At 40.1% G+C, this 22,656-nt stretch overlaps 1 protein-coding gene across 4 annotated transcripts in view; it reads left to right on the forward strand.

The window, feature by feature from the left end:
* Nucleotides 1–22,656, forward strand: part of SSBP2 (single stranded DNA binding protein 2) — a 134,963-nt gene that overhangs the window by 10,266 nt on the left and 102,041 nt on the right. For all 4 annotated transcript variants that reach the window (XM_064736661.1, XM_064736662.1, XM_064736663.1 and 1 more), the window contains exon 2: nucleotides 20,892–20,964. In XM_064736661.1, the coding sequence (XP_064592731.1) occupies nucleotides 20,892–20,964 (73 nt within the window). The remainder of the gene's footprint in view (nucleotides 1–20,891; nucleotides 20,965–22,656) is intronic.

The raw sequence follows: 22,656 nt of genomic DNA on the forward strand, positions 1-22,656 counted from the left end.
ACAGAGAAAGACAGAAGTTGCCCAGTGTCCAATTCTGGGTGTGATTACTCATTTAGGGAAAAAACACCCAAATAATAGAGAGATGCTTTTCTTGACATAAAACCAGAAGCATTTTTCCTGTAAAACAATGCAAGTGGATTGAGCAGTTTTTCACTTATATCACTATCTAGTAAAGCTCTTACAAAATACTTGGAAAAGTCAAGAAAGGACTCTGTGGTTTCAACACTTGGACTGTGAGCCAAAGAAATGAATTTGAAAATGCAGGGTCATGCCTGCAGCAGCTTGTGGGAGTACCTGTTCCACATTTCAGAGAGCAGGCCGTGCGTGAGGGGCTCCCTGGTAGAGCAGCACTGGGGAGGATCAGCTGCAGCCACAGGGAAACACAGAGCTTGTGGAAGTATTTTGGTATTAGTTTCTGTTTAATTTCTCTTTGCACAGTGTACACATTCAATGGGCAAGGCATAATTAGAGGGGCTCTCTGGTGTGGTGTGTTTTTACAGAGCTTTGCCTTCTGCAAATGGTTGTGGGCTGAAGTGAACACAGGCACTTAATGCTCAGCACAAACATTGGAAATCCTCAGTAATTCAGGGCACAAGTGAAAAACTAATTGAGGGAAGTGTAGGGAAACCTAACCCATGGCAGTGTCAGATGTGCCTCGGGCTTCCTGACACCTTATTCTGAGGCATTCCGAGGGTGTTGTGAAAGGAACCAAGAAACGAGATTAAAGGGAGCAGCGGTGCAGCTTGGCAAAGTAGTTGCTGTGTATCCTGCAGCCTGAAAATGGAAATGTTTTCATGTTCTTCCTGCCTTTGTGATTCAGTTGTGGATTTTAGCTAAACTTCAGCTCTGTGAGGCAGTTTATAACAAGCTCATAACTTTCTTGTGTTTCTCATTTCCCAGTCCAGGGCCATATTTAAAGAGTTAACATAGCTGAAAGAGAGATGACCATTGCATTCTCCCAGCACCAGTTTTTGTCATTGTGTTGCCTGTGTTTGTGTGTGTTAATAGGTGCATGTATGAATTTATACAATAATATTTATGGATCAAGGATTGATATCTTTGTAGAACAGGCAAATGGGCATCACTTGTGTGTGTTGAATGACAGAAGCAGATTGGTGGGGAAAAAAAGACAAAATAAACAGTTTTGATTCAGATATGGAATAAAATTAAAAGGGGCATTTTCAGAGTTAATTGAGTAACTGCACTCTTGGTCCACTTTTGAGCTTGTTCAATGGCAGCCTTGCCTGATAGTGAAACAAAATTTACTGTGTCCTACCTGTTGGTTGTGTAATGACTGTAGTTACCTCACAAACGCTGTTTTTATGTTCAGCACCTGTATTTACTTGTCTTTAGGATCAATATTCAGCACCTGTATTTACTTCTCTTCAGAACCAACAAAAGGACTAGCCAACAACCCAGCTTCTTAAAGCAAAGTATTTTTTTATAGCAGTGTGAATGAAAGCCTTTGGAAACAGCAAGAGCAGTACATATGTGTAACTTTTTCTGCCTGGGAATGCACTACTCCCCCAGTGCTAATCTGGTACAACGAGCTTTTAATTCTCCCATCAAGCTTCCATCCATTTCTCTCTGGACAGCACCCCCAGCAACAGACACACAAATTTATCCAAAAGAGAAAAGAGTTTTTTCTTACCTTTTGACAGGCCAAGTGACCTGAAGAAGCTTTTGTGCTTCAAAAGTTTATTCTGTCTTGTTTGCCCACTTTGTAGTTTGTGGGGTTTTTTTCCCTTCAGCTCTATTGATTCTGCCTAGGTGTATGACAGAACCTCACACTCTGATTCCAGGGCTTGGGGGAACTCTGAAAGCAGCATGAAAACCAGGATGAAGGACTATTCTGGAGTCGTGGAGGGATCTCAGATGGGTGGAAAACTGGTGCTCTGAAGCCAGCTGGCAGATATTTTAGCTGAACATGAGCATTTGAAGAGCACAGGACAGGTGTTGCAGTGTTTGAAACAATACAGAAGCCATCTCAAGGATCAAAGTGTGTTTGAACCCTCTTTGCCCCACAGCCTTATGGCTGCAATGGTACCAGATTAACATTCTAAGCTAATACACAATGTGCCTGGGTACTCAGGTGTGCTGCTGGGACAAACCTTCCTATCTCTTCCCTCAACCCACCATTCAGCACAAGAAGCTTCCCAGAACCTCTCTGTGTCTTCATCCAATATGTAAAATGGAAAAATTACTGTAACAAACTGTTAGAACAAGTTCTTTCAGGGATGTGATACAATCCATGAGTTATGCTGTGACAATCCTCTGTGAAGATGCTGAGGTGTCCTTACATCAGAGTCAAGGCTTTTTTCCCTTAATGTTCAAAGATTCAGGTTTGGTAAACAATAATTTTCCCTCCTGCTCCTACTGTTCTGTATTTGTATTCTAGAATCCAAGAATATTTCTTTCTGAGGTGGCTGGGATCTGAGTATTTCCTAGTGGCAGTTATATTTCTTTACTTACATCACTCAGTTTGTAAAATTAAGTAAATTTCATCAATCTCTTGGGCATTCAAGTGGTGTTCACGTACAGTATTCTCCTCCTTTCCTGAGTTTTTATTTCTACAAGAAATGGAGATGCTGGTGTGCAGAAGCATCCTTGCCTGCCGTGGGATGCTGCAGGGAAGGAGGCACTGGAGATGACTCTGAAAAGTCCAAAGGTCCACTCCCTCTTGAGTGTCTCTGGCATGTGACCCAGTGTGATGTACAAATGTCAATTATGTGATTATGAAACGGTGAGATGAGCACTTGGGATGTGCTTTAGCCAGATAATTTCTCTTTATGTGGGATGTTCCTTCCAGAATGAAGGAACGGAATGCTGTTGTAAATTACTTTCAGTTTTAGTAGTCCTAAGACATCATGTTTGCTGTGTTTCCTCTGGCTGAGACAAGCCCATCCTGCTCAGCTCCTTTTTTTTCTGAGTGTGGAAGGCTGTTAAATGTAGGTGGTTTGGGCTTGCTTTTTGATACCCTGCCTGCCCAAAAATGAAAGAACTGGGTGATGTGCATGTGTCTGCTTGCAAACCAAAGCCAAGCTGGCTCTGCTGGTTCTGGGGTTTCTCATTGGACTGTGTCAAGGTAAGTTTGAGAAATATAGAAGAAATAAAGAATGCAGCCCATGTCTGGAAACATTGTTGGCTAAGAGGTGAATTTAAAATGTCCATAGCCTTGCAGTTCCTGCTGTAGTGCTGGGAGCTTTCTGGAGGGGCATCCCACCAACCTGAGGAGAAGGATCCAGGAGCAGCCGCTCACTCAGGGTGGTCAGTTACTGCCTGGGGGCCTCCGGAGCCCTTCAGGGGTCCCTCAGGGCAGGGAGTGTGCGAGGCAGAGCTGTTGGTCATTCCGGGAGCTGAGCTGGAGCTGGGAATTGCGGCTCTCCCAGCACGACTCCTGCGCTGCCTTTGCATCCCTGTTCCCCCTCCTCTCCTTTCCATGTGCTGCATGTTGAAAGGGGTGAGTCACCTCTTTTATTATGTTTTGAATACTTTCCTCCCAAATGTAGTTTATTTTCTGCAGGGAAAGGAAAGAATTTATGCTGTCCTGGTTCCTTATTTTTATCAGAGCTCTTGCTAACAACTTCCAGCTGAGGGAGTTCTTGATATTTTTAGCTTGAGATATTTAGCTATTTGAGCCTCTCTACATGTTTTCCTCCTGATATATATTAACTGGAGGGGGAGGATGGTTCTTGTCAGTTAATATATTCATGAGCATGCCTGCCAAATTGCCCACACTGACTCCCAGGAAACTGAACACTTCAGAGTTGGGGGGAAGTTTGAGTCTTGGTCTGAAGTGTTTGCATCAGCTTCGTTACTCCATTCTCTGACTGATGCTTCCATAGCTGTGTTCTCACTGAAGCTTCCTTTTTATTTTAAGAGGTGGTGTTTGTATAAAAAAATAGACGTAATTGATTTCTGCCTAAAAACACAAAGAAGTAAGTAAACTAAAAAGTCAAGAATCATAAAATGGGATATTGCATTAAAAAAAAAAAAAAGAATTTCTTGGGAAATATCTTCCTTCTCTTTTTTTCTTTTTTTTTTTTTTTCTTTTTTTCTTTTTCCAAGCAGCAGAATCCTTAGTGTCATTACTAATGTTACTGTTTTATTGGTTGTCTGTTCTGTGGTCTGATGGAGTTCTTCAGTATTCCAGATAGTGTACTTGATGGCACATCTTGCAAACAGTATTTTCAAGTTTTGGAATAACCTTACCCTTCCCTGAAACCCACATGAACGCTGTTTGAAAGAAAATGTTAAAAGTCACTCACATTGACCTTTTGCCTTTAAGATCCACTTCAGCCTGTTTAAGCATAATTTCACAAATCTTACTGTCATCAGCTCTTTCTCCTTTTCCCAACAAAGTTTCAGACTCGAGATGAAAATCTGTAGATTTTCACTACACAGTGTAGTGTTTCCATCAGCTGCTCCAGCATTGTCCCTGTGGGGCCTGGGAGGTGGGAGTGAGAAGGGCAGGTGGTGGGAATCACGCTCAGTTTAATGAGAATTAAGTGGCATTTGCTGTTGTATATAAATGGACCACGGTGCCTTTTCTGTGCGTCCCTTCCAGGGTGTTTGTCTGCACTGGACAGCACATGCCACGGCCCCTGCCCTGCAGGGTGAGGAGACGATTCTGCCTTCTCTGCCGAGGCTCTGTCCGAGTGCTCTGGTCCCAGTCTGCCCCATGGCAGGAGCTGGAGCTGCTCAGAGGCTGCTGTGGCCACCAGGATGTGTCCCATTACCTGGCACCAGCTGGGCACACATCTGCACTGGCAAACCTCAGCAGCTCCTCACCACCCAGGGATTCCCTTAGGGACCCCGAGCCTCCCAGGGGCCACTGGCAAAGCTGAATGTAGCCTTCAAGTTGGCACCTAAAATCAGTTATTTTGGGGGGTGTGCGCCCAAAGGCTTTAAAAAATTTTAAATACATATTTTTTTAAAAATTGATTTTTGTTTAGTCCTTCCTGCCCTGCTCCTCCCTGAGAGTGGGCAGTCACAAGTCCCTCCTCTGACGCAAGTCTCTGCTAGAGAATGGAGCTGCTCACTGTAGGAGTACCAGTTTTGTTTTTAAAGACAGGTTCGTATTACACGCTGTCACCTCAGCCTTTTGGCACAGAGGGTCTCTGCGCACCTCTGAGTGCATACATGCATTATACAAAGTGGTTTTAGGCGAGCTGCTGTTGTTTGGAGCTGTCAGTCTCCCGCTCCATGATGAGCGATGCTGCTGAGAAGCTGTGGGGCAGCGCTGCCACCTCCAGAATGCGGTCTGGTCTGTGTGAGGGCTTCTCCGTGGGACTGAAGGATTAGCCAAATGCTAATCTTAAGCTTCTTAACACTTACTGAGAAGTCAAAATTTCATTACTTTTAATTGTTTTGTGCCAGGCTAATAGATGTTGGCATCTTGGTTGGAAATTTCTTTCCCTTTGCAAATCTAGTCCTAATAAAGTTTTAAATGTAAAAAAAATAATTATATTTTAATGTATTATATGAAAACATAATATTTATAAATATATGTTATATCTATAACATATATTATATGTTATATAATTGTATATATAATATATTTGTATTTTATATATAATATAAAATACATATATATAAATATATAAATATATAAATATATAAATATATATATATATATATAATTATATATATATAATATATTTGTATTTTGCTGACTGAATTTCCTGCGCAACTTGTTTTAAACTGCCATGCAAGTTGCAGGGATCCTAAATAAACGGAGCAACTGACTCATAATTTTTGCCATTTGTACCACTTTTTTCCAGTGGTCCTTCATGAACATGAAAAGTTTTGTAAAATCTTTGCAGGAAAGGGATTTGTTACAGAAAAGCTGCAGTGCGCGACTTCAGCTCGGTGTATAAAAGTTCGGTAGTCTTGTTTTAAGCTTATATTTTAAATCTCTTTTTCTGATAATGACCATGCCGGGTCTTGCTTTGCTGATGAGACCTGACAAGATCATCATCCATGTGATTTCATTTGTTTTCATGGCAGCCCTGGGGAGGGAAATAACTGGAGCAGGAATGAAGCTGTGCCCTCCTCCAGAGCAACTTGGCCGCAGAAAACATCAGAGATTTCAACAGATAAATACGTATTTATGTAGAACACGCACAAAAGGCCGGCATCGGCAAAACCCTTTAGCCCAGGTGGGATGAATGGGAGACAGTCACCCTCGCAGGGGCCAGGTGGAGCAAGACGCGCTGGAATTTGGGGAACTCCGAGCGCTTTGTCAAACCAGTCGTTATCGAGTGTCCCCTGCTAATCTTCCAACTCCAGGTGACTGGCTTTGAAATGTAGTCCCGCTGTGGTAAAGTTTGCAGCGGCCCATTGTTCGCCGTGAGGGAAGCGTGAAAAGCGCCCCCGGGGGCTGATGTTGCCCCTCTCACCTGCGAAGGTCACGGGCTGCATGAGAAAGGGAAAGGCACCAGCCTGAGGAGCTGCTCGGAAAAGCTGATCTTAGAATTAACGCACAAATACTTGGAATGGAAGCACGGGGGAACGTGTTCCTTGTTTAGGGTAGTGTGTGCGGAGTGCTGCAGTCGAGACTGAGCTCACAAGCGCTGATTTGGGAGTTTGTTTTCTTTTGGGGAGGGATTGGTTTGAGGGGTTTTTGATTTGAGTGTTTTTGTGGATTTTTTGGGGTGCAGGTATTAGTTTGTTTTGAGGAGGGTGATCCCACCTCAGGATCTCTCCATGCCATCGTCAAATCCACGTTAGTTTTATACTCTATCCAGGCATTTGGTGCTTCCATATATGAATAGTGCAGGTATTTTAAGTCTGTAACAGAGATTAGTAACTTTCTGACTCCAAACATCACATGCTTTATCAACATTTGTTGTGGGAACAGCTGACACATATTTAAATGACAACGGTATATTTCTTCTGCTGTTTTAAACAAAATAGTTTTATAGGCTTTTGAGTGAAGAAAGCAGGAAAGCACATTCAGGTCTGAGGCAAATGATGAAAAATTGCAGCCTCTCAATAACTTTACTCCTGCATTTCTGTGAGAAACAACTGCTCGCTTTTTAAAATTTCTGAAGGTTTATTAAACTTTAACAAAAAATACAAGAAAAGCACTAAATAAGGAAAAATTACAGCACTGGGAGCCCCAGGCCATGCAGTGATAACGCTGCTGTGGGGGGAGGACATATTACAGTAATATAACTATACATCTTAAAAACTTCTCCTAACGTACATAAAATGTTCACCCCTTAATTGTGAGAGCCAACTCATTACTAATCTACAACAATTCCTTGTAATTATTTCAGTGATGTTGGCTAAGGACGAATATAAGAACAAATCACCGTTACTTCTTACATTTTCCTTCCAATAAACCCGCCCAAAACTCTTAATATTTGGATGGTTTAATGAGATCATCACTGTAGAAGTGTGATCAAGCTCATGAACAAGCAGCAAATGTTGCTTTCATTAATTCCATGTGAGGTTTTCACAAACAGGCAGGCAGTGGCTCACGTTTATTAAAGTGGATGGGTAAGATTACTAAAACAGTGGAAGGTACTGAGAAAAGTTTCTTCTGTTTCAGTGAGTGGCTTTCCAGGGAAGTGAGGACGTGGAAGTGACTCAAAATTTTGACTTAGATTTTTAGTGTGGCCTTGAGAGTTGAGGACGTGAAGGGCAATGCTGAGTTTCCTGAGGAATGTTGGTGGCCAGTGCTGGTGAGCAGCTTGTCCCTAATGTCCCCACAGTCTGGAAGGGAGACGCAGCAGGGTCTGTCTGGCTTCTCTTTTGGGATGGCAGAGCCCTGGGATCCCCCTCTCTGGAGACATTCCAAAGCCACCTGGACATGTTCTGTGTCAGTAACAGAGCTCTCACAGGGCTTCGGCTTGTGCTGATGGTTGATGCCCAAAACAAGCTTTCTTTGGAAAATATATCTTATTAAAAATTAGCTCTCCATGGCTGTTGCACCTTCAGGGAGGACTGGAGAAACTGCAGAAATTCCCAATAGAAATAATTTCTAAAGGTAGGCTGCATGGGGCTCAGGTGTATGTTACTTTCACTATAGCAAGACTCATGTACCTCCAGATACTCTGTTTTCTCTTCATGCTGTTCCCTTTTTCCTTCAGCCCCCCATTTCTGGGGATGAAGAGAGTCTGACAGACACCATAGAGATTAACAATTCCAAGTGCATATCTATCTCTTGCAGTCTCGTGGTTGATAGAGTTCAGTGTTTACCCGCCTCTTGTCCCTTTTGAAGGGCATTTCATTTTGGGGTTTTTGCCAATTCCTCTGGGGTACAAGAGGCAGAGTGCCTGGGTTTAGGTTTCAGTCACAGTAAGGCTTGTGCTCTCCTGGAGAGAGGGAGCAGTGAGGAGCCGCAGAGTGCCCACCTCCTGAAAAGCAAGGACATTATTTAGGTCAGAAGCAGTGGGAAGGGAACACATTGTGAAATAATGAGCAGTTTTTAACTGTGCTGATCTTGCCAGGGCTGTCTTGAGGCTCCCGTCGGACTTTGCAGATCTTTATCTCAGGTTTGCTTGTTCAGTTGTTGTTCCCATACATATGTTTTTTTCCCCCAGCTTAGATTGTTGCTTTGTAGTGTGAGGACACCTTCAAAGCTGTGCACCTAAAGGGACTGTGAAGGATTGGATAGCTGCATGAGAGTCCTGCAAGTGTGGTTTTCATCGCCTTGGAGGGTGCTTAAGACCTTTTCAGTGACTGCAAATCCTGTGTGGGCTTGTCTTGTTGACCGAGCAGTGGAAAGACTGCATCATATGTACAGGCATGATGGGAACCCCAGGAGATTCTCTGCTGTGTTGGCACTTCGGTTTCCTTGCTAGAAAGAGACCAGAGGGTGCTGTCAGGGGATGTTGACGTTCTTGCAGCCCAGTGTTGTCAGTGCAGCTGTGTTCGTTCCTGCTGCTCTCACGCCCAGCTCTGCTCCTTGAATTCTCACCTGGTGCCTCTGTCCATCCAGCTCTGAGCTCTCTTGCCAAGGATCTTAAATGCCACATAATGCGTGTCATCCTGTGGTTTTTCTTCTGTATCTTTCCTAATGTTTTCTTTACCGGAATGTTCTGTGTTAGCTCTGCTTACTTTTTCCTTATACATCTTAAAAATTATGATTAGTCTTGTCTTCATTTGTGAACTCAAAGCTTCTTTTCTCTTTTATTTAAATTACACAGTTCTTCCCTTGTCGTCATCCTGTGGGCTTCATCTGGGCATGAAGTTGTTTGGTTTGTTTTCCTGTTTGTGCATCCATGTTAAGTGAGATGATACACAGAAGGCAGAATTTAGATCTGAGGAGGACATTTTATTGCTAAGGACAGGCATTTTTCACGTACACAAAGAGCAGCCTTGACCATGATTTATATTTCTCATTGACTTTAAATAGATGAGTAGTTTTGAACTGCATGAGTTAATCTTACACTATGAACCTTTGTGTTATTTGTATTTTATGTTTCCCTGGTGCAGTATTTCTTTCCTGAAGGAATCCAGACCACTGGGAGTAAGGAGTTAAACAGTCTCTGCTGTTTTATTCTTGATTAGGAATTTTTTTGCAGCTGGTCTTACTTGCAGTTGGTTCTCCTGAACATGCTCTCAGAGATGAGCAACACAGGCAAAACATGTAGCACCACCGATATTTTTGGGGTTGATGTTCCACCAGTTTGCTCAGATCTTGTGCTGCTCAGAAAAGACGTGTCCCATAAGGAAAATTCCATAAGGAAAATTCTGAGTTTAATCAGAAAAATGCCACAAGTTTTAACAGTGTTACAAAGCTGTGGTTGATTACTCACTGAGCTGGAGAAAAATCCCAGAGAGGAGAGGTGCAAACAGCAGACTTGAAAACTTAGAGGGAAGTGTTGTTCCCTGTGTCTTGCCATTAAGGAACTTTCCTTGTGTTTTGCTGTGGTGTAAGGATTTGCTTTAAATTTAATGCAGTTCTCACGCAAGAAGAATTAACATTTATAGAAAAAAATCAAAGCAGTGCAGTGCCAGAAGGAGCCACAAAATGCGTTGTACATGCTAAAACTATTAACTGATTTTAATACTAAAAATATAAAGAACGTCATCTGGTCTGAAAGAGAAGACTGACCCTCAGTTAATGTACCACATTATTTCCAAAGCTGTTGAAAACTTGAGTGGCAAACCACACAGTTTTCCTGAAATTTTCACTGTCTCCTGGGAAGCAAGGCACCCTAGCCAGCTGTGCCTGGACTGATCTTGCTAAAAAGAGTATTTGTAGGACACTCCAGCCTACCCAAGGTGAAAAATTAAACTTCTTCAAAAGATGCATGACAAAGGTATGAAAAAACTTGTTCTGTTGCACCTAAACATGACTTCAGTTTTGTTAGCAGTGCTGTTATAACCACTTCACATAAATTTATGGGAAATTCCCTACATAGTACTGAATTCTGAGATAAATGATGAGCTGTCCTGTTTGGCTACATTTTTATATCCCAAAATGTGTATTACTGTTAAGTTCTTTATAAGTGGGGTTTGCTTCTTAATGCAGCAGTTAAAATTCTGCAGACGCCTTCGTTGTGGGAGTAAAGGCCAGTCCAGTCATGCTTTATAGTAAGAGTACATTTATAAATTGTTTATAGAGGGCTAATAAATAATTAATGTCTGTTATTAAACAGGTTACAGGCATGAAGAGTGTGTATTATGTATGGCAATAAGCACACAGTAGAAGGTGTTAAAGACAGTGTTTTGTCTAACTGCTGCCCTAAAATCCATAACAAATGACCCTTTGTTAAAATATATATTAAACATCTGATTTACTCAATGCAGATTTATAAATACTTTATAGTTAGTACTAAATATAATTCCAGGACTTGACTCCAGCCTTCTAGTAAAACTCTGCTGAGGAGAGAATGGCTTTTGGAGGTGAAATTGAAATCCAGAGCTGTGAATGCCTGGTGCTGTGCTGAAAAGCTGTCTTCTTGTCATGTACTAATGAAATAATATTTAAAAAAACTAATGTATGTTTTCTAAATAGACACAGGACCAAGTCAAGCATCATTCATTTGGAAGATAAAGCAGAGTATTTCAACTAAGTACAAGATTTAGATTCAATCTCAGTTTGAGTCACGTTGAGAGTAAAAAATGGTATTCCTAATGAAAAATAATTTCTGAGTTTAAACAGAAAGTTACATTTTTTTTATTTTTGGTTTTAATGCAGCCATCTACTGATGCAAATAAAAATGTTGCATTTAACGCAGACTTTGGTATGTATGTACAATTTCTTGTGAGATCTGTTTCTGGTTTTACTTTTGAGGAGAGAGAAACTTTTGTAGATACATTATACATAGTACTGAATTAATATGACAGATATATTGTGAAGCTTTTTTTTTATGCATAGATCTTTGTGGTATGCCTTTCCTTGTCCTTTTATCTTTGATGGTAGCTGGTTGGTTTTGTTCATTTCAGGTATACTCTGTTTTTGTCTGTTTCAATCTGTCTCCACTAGATGTGAGACAGGACTGAAGGATATTCACCACTTAGCTGAGAGCTGAAATTTTTGTGGTTTTTTTTACTCTGTTCAATATCAAGTGAACAGTTAATGCAGAAACAGGAGAGTTCTGTAGTAAATCATAAGTGTTGGTTTCCTTTTCATGTTAATGCTATTCACTGCAAGTTTAATACCTTTTTCTTCACTCAGAATTTTTGCAGTTGTTTAGAATCCTTCATCAATATTTCTTTTTGAAAAAGAGCGTATTAGAGTTTGATTCACAATTTTTCTTCATAAAAGCTTTATATAGCATAAACATAGTTTCACTGAGATTTGAACATTATGCATTGTAAAACTGAAGTGGTCTGAAAAAATCTAGCCTCTACCTTTCTGTGTATAAAAGATGAAACAGGGAGGCATAAATGGATTTATTTGTATATGCTGATAAAAATATATAGTTGGTAGAAAGAGGAAAAGGTTCTTAACAGGCTTTAGTTCATCAGTTGGTGCTGGAAGTGGGTTTTGCAAAATCTTTGGTGAGAGTCTTGGGAGATCTGCCTGCCCTGTCCCAGCCCGGCAGCACAGCAGAGCTGCAGGACGAGCAGCAAGTCCCTTCCCCTTCCTTCTGCAGGCAGCAGCCTCGTTGAAGATAAGCAGCAGCAAAGCAGCCCCTGCTCTCTGCTGTTTGTAATTCCGACTTCTTACACCCAAATCTGCTTTCGAGAGTTTCCAGAGTAACTCAAGATTAGTTTTTCTTTTGCTGCTAAGAAACAGGGAAAATGAAGAAAGGAGGAGGAGGATAAAGGCAATAAATGAAGCATGGAATAGCAGTGTAATTATTGCAGTGTGCTTGGAAGTGCCCAAGGCCAGGTTGGACAGGGCTTGGAGCAGCCTGGGACAGTGAAAGGTGTCCCTGCCCATGGCAGGGGTGGCACTGGATGGGCTTTAAGGTCTCTTCCAACCCAAACCATTCCATGAATCTGGTACTCTGTGGGTGTGCTTTTCTGGCTTAAGAGCAGAATCTCTTTAATACCACATAAATATCTCAAGTCGATTCCAGGTGCTGTGTAAACAGCATCCTAAATACAAATATTTGCTGAATCTTAATATTCTATTCATATTTAACTGAGAAGTGGAAAACACATGGAAGTTGTGCAAGTTTGTTTTTTTTTAATGAACTTTTCTGTGTCCTCGAGCAGTTCAATCAGAAATCTTTAAAATGTCACTGAGGAGAAATGAAAAATTGTGCTCAGGCAGAAGTTTGCTCATGAACAAAAAGCAGACTGGTGTTTATATTTATTTAAACATTTTTGAGTTCATTTTGAAGGTATATTATTTTTGCACTGTTATTACAGAGGATTTTTACATGAAATGGTTCATCACTCATGATATGTTGGAAAATATTTCTGAAACTCTCCTTAGAAAAACTGACCAAAGTTGTTGCATGGAGCTCACCAGTATTTTTAATCTGTAAACCTTTGGCTCCATTAAGACATCTTCACTATCTTTGTCCTTTTGGTCACAAGCTGAGAGTTTTAAGTCCTTTGCTATGCCTGGAGTGGCACGGGTGGTGCTTGGAGTTGTTGTGCAGTGGCTGTGGTCAGTATTGGCTCAGTCAGGTATGTTAATTTTAATTGGGCTGCAGTGTTGGGGCACATCAGCTCACTGAAGTGTACATTTTAGAACCTTAAATTGTCTGGCTGTGAAGAGCCCATCCGGATTTTTTTTTTTCCTTAATTTTTTTACCATTTTTTTTTCTTCCCCTCATTTTTATTCTGCCCCTCCCCCCTTTTAACCTAATTTATTTATAATGCTTATTTTTACTTTTCAGTGGCAACTTCTGACATCCTAAAACCTGTCTATGCCCTGTTGAAATCTCCTATTTGCCTATCTACCTGCTGCAGAAATTGCATTTTGGCAACGTGACATTGACTTATGTCCTGCATTTCTTGTCCTGCCTGTCTCTGGTTATCCATGAAGTTAACTTAGTAACTCAATCCAGTTTGGATTAGAGTACTCCAGTAATACATACTTAAGAAAATAAAGAATTTTCTATTTTCCTCTGTAAACCACGTGTAATGCAACCCTTTTTTGAGCTGAGTAAGTCGTGTACAGAAATGCATTTATAACTATTAAGAGTAGAACTACCAGTCTGAATTGGGCCCCGCACATGGTAGAACTGGAGTCTTTTGCATGCTTATGCCCTTTAAATTTTGATTTAGAATAAGTGCGCAGCTGGAGACTGTGTGACAAATGTTTTGCCTCTTTTCCCTGTTTCATAAAAAAACCACCTCTGTGTCAGTTCTTCTACCAAACATCAGCTATCAGTGCAGAATCAAATACTTCCCATCCATTTTCTTTTGTATCTGGTTTCTTCCTTTCAAACACTAGTCAGTGGTAACAGTTTGGAGAGCTAGCATTTGAATTTTCTAGACTGTTATCAAACATTTGATAGTAGAAATTCAGTTCTGCAAGCCTTTATTATTGCTGAGGTTTTTTAAAGTATGGGGATTTCTAATGTGTGGATAAACTCTTTGTGCACCTGATTTTCAAGTACCTTCCTCTCGTTGCTGGGATTCTTTGTTTGGAAAGTATTCTTACTATAAAAAGATTGTGGGAGGATATAGAAAACCACTATGGCTTTTTTATGCATTTCAAAAGGAAGGTGTTTCTGGTAACTTCCAGTTCAGAGTCTAAGAAAATTATCTGTAAAGTTGTAAAATACACATATTTGAGTGTTGAACTCAAAGCCATGGGTGGTGGTTTGTTCCCAGGAACAGCAGCACAGCTCCCTGTTTGGGGGGGAAACTTGAATGTTGTTACTTGATGCAAATGTTGAATGTTGTTAATATTGATACATGATTTTACTTTCTTCATTGCTGTGTTAGTCTTTTCTTGGATCACTGATGAATTTTTGGATGCAGCCAGAGTAACCTCATACTATTTCCTATTTGCCTTCCATTGATACTTGCATCAGTTTTTAAAATTTAGCCTGATGCACCTCATGCTTGTCTTGCACTTCTTTTCTCCAGGTTATTCTCTGTGTTTTTCTGAAGAAAGCCTCTCCACCAGTACCCTGAATTTCTTTGACTGTAGAGGTCTGATAGCTTCACTCTTATCATTTCAGAATGATAACCTCTCCAGAAGAAAATTTTACTGCTTCATAATAGGTCATACAAATTACTTTCCACCATTACTTTTTAGGTCGATACTCAGGGAATTTCATCTTGTGTGTCACCATCCCATATGATTCCCCTAAAATTCATGAGGCGACTCGTTACTGTCTCTTCAGGGCGTCCTACCAAGCTCTCAGTGCAGAGTTTGCATTTTACAGTCTGTGCACATAACTGGAGCATGCAGTGAGTAGGGGGAATGGCACAGTCTGCATTTAACATCTGCATCTGGGTGTTACCAGGATCTGCTGTAAAAGAGGAATAAACTCTTTTGGCCAACATCAGTGATGACACTTAGGAGGGAGACCAGCAGTCCAACCCTAAATATCCTGGGGGTCTTTGGACAGGGTATTAAATGTACATTCTCTGAGAAGGGCTGGGAAGGCTACCAGCAAAACCATGTCCTTGTAGGAGCCAGATGCTCAGAAACACTGATTTCTTTGTATGAATGAAAATCAAATTAGGTGCTGCTTGCTCAGTGAGGCCGGTGGGCACTGCATGTCCAGGCAGTGCTGATCCAGCTTATCCTTGGGGAGCTGCTCTGTGCATTCCTGCTCCCTCCTCCTCCTCCTCAGCCTTCTCCAGGGGATGCTGTAGGCTGCTGTTTTCTGCTCAGAGCAAGCAGCTGCTTCAGGAACAGCTGTAATATTTTCAGATGTCATATATCAATGAGTAATTCTGTGATTTTAAGGCTTTAAAGTTTGCATTTTGGTGAGGACTGTGTCTCTGCTTTGCTCTGTGATTGTGATTCTCTCCATGCCAGCTCTGTGCTGCTGCCTTTGCTTACTGCCAGGTCATGGCATTAAACTCATTAAATACAGGAAATTTTATACCAGGGACAAAATACCATGTAAAAACCCATTACTATCCCATTGAAAGCAGCAGGGAACACCAAGGTTACCACCTTTACTATCAGGAAGAGGTGGAACCTCAAGTATTTTTATTAAAGTCTCAGCTTACACTTTAAAATGTATTTTGTCAGGTAGCTATTTTTTAACTGCCATTTGGAATATTTTATAATTATGGTAAGTTGTGTAGTTTATATGGGTTAAGCCAAAGAAACTACTTAGAGACTTTAAAAATCAATATGTTTTCATAAAATGAATTACTTTTTTTCCCTAACCATGGACCAGGAAGCCAGTGAAACTGCTGGAAATCCTGAGGAATATATATGCCAAACATAGGTGAAAAAATGACAGTTTTAAAATTTGAAATTCTGGAGGTCATCAGGAAAACTTGCCTTTTGATAAAGTATTTGGAAATTGATGGAAATTGTCCCAGTCAGGTTGGAGCCTTCAGAAGAGTGTTTTGATTCTTCAGTAGTCTGGATGTGTAGTAATTTCTACGAGCTGAGAACTGAGACAAAAAACGAATATGAAATTGAGCCAGAGTCAGATAAAAGCAGTGTGGGGAAGGCTGCAGTGTGACAGCACAAACCAAGGCATCCTTAGGTGATGAAAATACGTAAAGCCATGCAATTAAGTGCTTGTGGGGGAGAGTGCAGACACTACCAGGCACACATCTCTGATCTTTCCCAAAAGATCAGTGCACACCAAATATCTATTCCGTGTTTACTTACACACTGGTGCTCAACTTAACGTGTGGTTGGAAATGGCTGTGCCAGTGTTTGAAGTCTGCAGGAGCTCAAGTAGCAAAAGTGTGTGAAATGAGGACAATACATACCCAAAAAAAAGTGAGCTGCAGGTGTGTGGGTGAACTGAAAAACCCTGCTGGTGTTTATTGTGCTATCAGAGCAGTAACCAACGGGAGGGTGGCCTCACTTCAGGAGACCAGTTTTTGGGACATCCTAAATCTCAGGTGAGATGAGTAGAAAAAGATTCTATCTATCTATCTATCTGTCTATCTATCTGTCTGTCTATCTATCTATCTATCTATCTATCTGTCTGTCTATCTATCTATCTATCTATCTGTCTATCTATCTATCTATCTATCTATCTATCTATCTATCTATCTGTCTGTCTATCTATCTATCTATCTATCTATCTATCTATCTGTCTATCTATCTATCTATCTATCTATCTGTCTGTCTGTCTATCTGTCTGTCTATCTATCTGTCTATCTATCTATCTGTCTATCTATCTATCTATCTATCTATCTGTCTGTCTATCTATCTATCTATCTATCTGTCTATCTATCTATCTATCTATCTATCTATCTATCTATCTATCTGTCTGTCTGTCTATCTATCTGTCTGTCTATCTATCTGTCTATCTGTCTATCTATCTGTCTGTCTATCTATCTATCTGTCTGTCTATCTATCTATCTGTCTATCTATCTATCTGTCTATCTGTCTATCTATCTATCTGTCTATCTATCTGTCTATCTATCTATCTATCTATCTGTCTATCTATCTATCTGTCTGTCTATCTATCTATCTGTCTATCTATCTGTCTGTCTATCTATCTATCTATCTGTCTATCTATCTATCTGTCTATCTATCTATCTATCTATCTATCTATCTATCTATCTATCTATCTATCTATCTATCTATCTATCTATCTATCTATCTGTCTATCTATCTATCTATCTATCTATCTATCTATCTATCTATCTGTCTATCTATCTGTCTATCTATCTGTCTATCTATCTATCTATCTATCTGTCTATCTATCTATCTGTCTATCTGTCTATCTATCTATCTGTCTATCTATCTGTCTATCTATCTATCTGTCTATCTATCTATCTATCTATCTAATCTATCTATCTATCTATCTAATCTATCTATCTATTTATCTGTCTATCTATCTATCTATCTATCTGTCTATCATCCATCCATCCATCCATCCATACATACACATATAAGTAAAAATAAATACATATGTACATACACATATATCTATATCACAAATATATTAAAAATACATGCTTAGGAACAAATTATATTACCATATAAATATGCTAAAAACAGGGAGAGAGAAGGAGCAAAAAATTACGGTCAGTATGACCAAATAGGCCAGAAAGTGTGGTTTGGCATATTAAATAAACTTCCTTAGAAGAATTGATTACCAGTGTTTGTTGAAATTTGGTAAAACCAGCTTGCCTTCAGGAGCCTTGGAGCAGGTTTTAAGGTACTGAATTAGTGGAGTCAAGAAAATTTGTTCAGTAAAACCCCGCTTCAAATACATGCTAAGATTCAGTGCTACTTGCTCTTGTTTTAGAGAATGGGATTTGTAATTTGAATGTGAGATGAGTGAGGATTTGAAATGAAATATGAATTTGAACTGAAGTCTAGAAACATTCTTGAAAACAACAGAGAAGCTACTTCTCTGAGCAGAGTAGTAATTTGGGAATGCATGAGGTCTTCTGAAACATGGAGAGTAACATTTAAGATCTCTTCTATGAAGTTGCTTTTCATTCTTGCTCAGCTGCTTCACTCAGACTTACAATTATGTATGGATATTGATTTTCTAGTTCTTTAATTACTGTTTTGAACCCACCAAAAGTTAAATGGATGATGTGCCATATGCTAAACTCTCCATACAGGAAGAGTTTTCAAAAAATTACGTCTTAACAATCTAAAAATGCTATAAATATATCTTGGTGATGCTCAGATCTGGAACATTCCCATTATAGATACTTTATTTTTTTACATCCAGCATCAGATGTTAGCAGCATAAAGGCTCTTGGTGACGGAGGAAGTGGTGGGAACACTTGTGTGATGTGCAGTCTTAGTTTTTGCTTTGGAATTGGGTGAGTTCTCCATGTTTCCATCAATGGAAACAGCGCTGCAAGGCTTGAGTTGTAAGTTCTCATTAAGCTAATTGCATCTCCCCAACCTTAAAATGTAGGAATGCAATTTCCACGGCACAGTTAGAGGAATTACTGTTTATTTCCTGGTAGTATTCTGATAAATGCTTGACTTGAACCACTTAAATGGTTCTTTTCTGTGGAATCCAGTAGCTGCTTGTGGGATGTAGGAATGCCTTGTCCAATTAGAGCAGGAACTTCAGGCAAAGTGCACCAGGTTAGCAACATGAGTCAGACAGTAACCTTTTTTGTTTGTTAATGGAGTGAATGCATCATCAGGGTACAGATGAATGTGTGCTCTAATTGTCTTGGCAGGGAGGGGGGAGCTCTGGCCTGTGTCATGTCTTTAACAGAAATTACTGCAGCATTGTCATAAATTGATTGGAAATATTTTTTCCTCACATTACTCATGGGATGTCAACAAGTATGCAAATGTGAAAATTCGACATATGTCTGCTTGCTGCTTCTGCACGGTTTCTCACACCAGTTTAATGAGTAAAAACTGTCTTTTTTTAAAACGTCACTTCAAACTCAAGTCTTTTGGTGTTGAAGACCACCTCACTAATACTTCCTTAGTCTTGTGACAGGATGTGAAATAGTTCATTAATTTGTTCATTGCACACGCTTGAACTGTAGCTTGGTTTTTGTCTTTGCTGTTCCTCGCCTGTCGTTAGAGTTTGTAATTTTGGTATTCCTCCTTGTTACACAATGTTGCACCTTTTTGGGCGTCTCTTTGCCTTTCCCCAGCGTATCAGTTTCCCATTGATCCTTCCTTGTAACACAGGGAAACCTCTTTTGATCTCTGCGGTGAATGCATTTATTTCGGAATGAACCCATAACGTAGTTACATTCTGTAAAGGCTTTCTGAGAGCACAGTAACCAGGGCTGGGGCAGCCATACAGACCTAGCAAGACAAGGGGTTATTCTGTGCTGTGCTCTTTAAAGCATAACTGGGTATTCAGGATGTATGGGCTGTGGCAGAAAAGCGTTTCTTCTCTGTCTCTTACATCTGTCTTAGATTTAGTCTACAACATTTATTGCTTAAAATTTGCATGGAAGTTGAACTGAGAATTAAGTCAACTCTTAAGAAATGCTCTCTCCTCACAGTACTTAGAGAGTTCAAACTGAAAGTAGTCACATGTTTGAAATATATATATATTTAATTTGAGAAAAAAGTACACCTTTGCTTTTGAAGTTGGACAGAGAGTAAAGTAATATGTGTATGTATTGCATGCACAAAGTACAAACAACTAGTGAAAACCATTTTTGGGGAAGATCTCTGAGATTTTAAAATTTCACACTTGATAGGTCATTGCAATAATTACTGCTCCAGCAGAGCCTTGATGACAGTGATCACAGAGAACATGGCATTGGGTTTTGAAGAGGAAGACAAGTCCTCTCCCTCTCTTCTTTGTGTAGCTGTCTACAAGTTTTTGAAAATTGATAGGGAGAATTTTTAAAATAAGCATTGCTGTGTATTACTACATGCATTCAAATATATTTAACTTCTTAGAAACAGTGCAGCTAGCAAATATAAAAGACATCCTCCTTCTCCTTCTCCTCCTTCTCCTCCTTCTCCTCCTCCTTCTCCTCCTTCTCCTTCTCCTTCTCCTTCTCCTTCTCCTTCTCCTTCTCCTTCTCCTTCTCCTTCTCCTTCTCCTTCTCCTTCTCCTTCTCCTTCTCCTTCTCCTTCTCCTTCTCCTTCTCCTTCTCCTTCTCCTTCTCCTTCTCCTTCTCCTTCTCCTTCTCCTTCTCCTTCTCCTTCTCCTTCTCCTTCTCCTTCTCCTTCTCCTTCTCCTTCTCCTTCTCCTTCTCCTTCTCCTTCTTCTCCTTCTCTTCTCCTTCTCCTCCTCCTCCTCCTCCTCCTCCTGGACAGCCTGGAGGCTTGCAGACAGACAAACAGGAGGCTCTGGGGAGTCAGCTGGAGCTGTGGCAGTCGTTTGTAGCTCTGCTGCCATCAGAGCCCAGGTCTGGATGAATTTCAGGATCTGTTTTCCATTTGCTGCAGAGCTGTGGTTGTTTGGCCATGCCGTGCATCAAGGCTGCCATTGCTTCTCCTGATGCAGCCTGAAGTTTCCATGTTTTTTGGAAAAACCACAGGGCTATTTTTCAAGAGTGCTAACAGCTTGACACATTCCACATGCTAAAAAAGCTGACCTGGAAAAGCAATCAGTGACGCTGTATGAATATATTGTATTTACAGTAAGCGTGCTCACTCAGAGCAGCACTGGGTCACTTGTTAGCTCACTGGGCACTTGTCCAAATATTAAAAATGTTGACATTAAGTAATTTGGGGGCTTAATAATGTTTTAATTAATGACTATTTAAACACCTCTGGTCAGATTGACCTGCATGTCTAGTTGAAAAATTCTGGTAGAGGTAATAGATTTGGCACTTCATTACTTTGTGGTTTGTGGAAGGCAGTGGGGCATATCTCAAACTTGTGATAATCCTTTATTTCTGAAGTAGAGGAGCAAACAAATGCACAATTCTAAATATTGTCCTTTCTGTTTATTTTTCAGATTAGCACTGTACGTATATGAATATCTGCTCCATGTAGGAGCACAGAAATCAGCTCAGACATTTTTATCAGAGGTGAGTTTTTTACATGACTTCAGAGGGCTTGCAAGTGAAATAAATATGATTTGGTCTAGAATAAGAGCAGTGAAAACCTCGGGTATCAGTTTGCTTCAATCTGCTGTTCCTTATCCTCCAGAACACAGTTTGCCATGTCATTTTACATGATCTTTTGTGACTGTTTTTGCTGTGGTTTGTAATCCCCATTCTACACTGGGGAAGATTAATCTATTTTCTCTAATAAGTGGGCATGCTGGAGAACACTTCAGTGGTACTCAGTTTTGATGACCTTTTAACTTACTATTGATATCTCCAATTGTGAACGATGGGCCCTTCTAAATGTATTTTACATCCCACTGTCATACACTATCAGTTCTCCTTCTCTGAAGCACTGCGGATCTCTCTGGGCTCTCACCATGCTTTTAACCACTTCACTTCTTTTCATCTGTTGAATCAATGACGGCCACAACCACTTAGGTCCTGCTTTTTTAAACACTTTCAACTGCTAATGGAATTTTTACCTTTACACAGTAGTTTTGGGATTTTTTAAAGAGTCTTTTCAAAGGCTTTGTATGCATCTTGTGAAGGTTGAAGTAAATTGTGTCTCATCAGCATTTTACTTTTGCCCTAGGATAAAAATGTATGCTGAACACATTGAAGTCTTCTGGGTTTATTATTGTTTTTAATCTTTGACAAGAACATACAAGATAATTACTACAACAACAACACTATCAATAATTGATAATAATGACAATAGCGTAGTAGTAGTAATAGGAATAGTGAGCAGAAGTTGGGAAAAAATAGGCAAGATATTGTCCTAGGAACATTTGCTGCTTTAAGTGATCCTCCTCCAAAAACTAATTAAATTATTATGCTGATGATGACATTTTGGAGATGGAAGAGGGGAAAATGAAAATCCAGAGAGTTGTTTGTGATGTTCACACAACACTGACAAAGAACAGATAAGGAAGAAGGGTAGAATTGTAGTAGGATCGGTTTACATTTATAATAAAGCATGTTTTTGACAATTGTTTTATCTCTGTGGTAAAACACTGGAAAAATAAGAGAAAATAATGTAGAGTATCATATTGGCTTTTCCAAAACAGCTGTCACTTGTAAATAATGCATTGCACAAGGTAAATTTTGCTCACTTTGTTTTTATGATGTTTTTGCAAAATGAACAGTTGGCAGAAGCATAGCTGGTATGACATCTGGATTTCCTGAAAACATTAAATACAGTGTCTGGAAACTCAGCTTTTAGAACTAATTCAGTCTTGAGTTACAGAGAAGTTCTCAGGTGTGAACACTGAAACATAAGGATATATCAAATCTTTAAAAGTAGGACTTGTACTCATCCAGAGGTGGGAAACACAGGTCAGGGACAATTAGTAGTGCCAGAGTGGGTATGAGGGAAATAAACTCATTTATTTCCCTCACTGATTAGCAGTGCAGGTGGGTAAATGTGCTGCAGTTCTTGTGAATGGTTCTGTGACTGCTGGGCTGGATGCTCTCTCAGTTTGGGTGGGTTTCATTTTTTAGTTAAACAGTTGAGATTAAAGCTGAGTGTTGGGGCTTAAAAGAAGAGCACACGCAGATTGTCCGAGCTGTAGGGCAGCCAGTGGTGTATAAAGGTTAAGAGCCCCCTCTCACAGATCTGCCAGGGACTGTGCCTCAGAGGAATGGAACCATATTAAAGGAAATAGAATTAGA

Source organism: Zonotrichia leucophrys, chromosome Z (assembly GCF_028769735.1).
Source record: "Zonotrichia leucophrys gambelii isolate GWCS_2022_RI chromosome Z, RI_Zleu_2.0, whole genome shotgun sequence".
NCBI lineage: Eukaryota > Metazoa > Chordata > Aves > Passeriformes > Passerellidae > Zonotrichia > Zonotrichia leucophrys.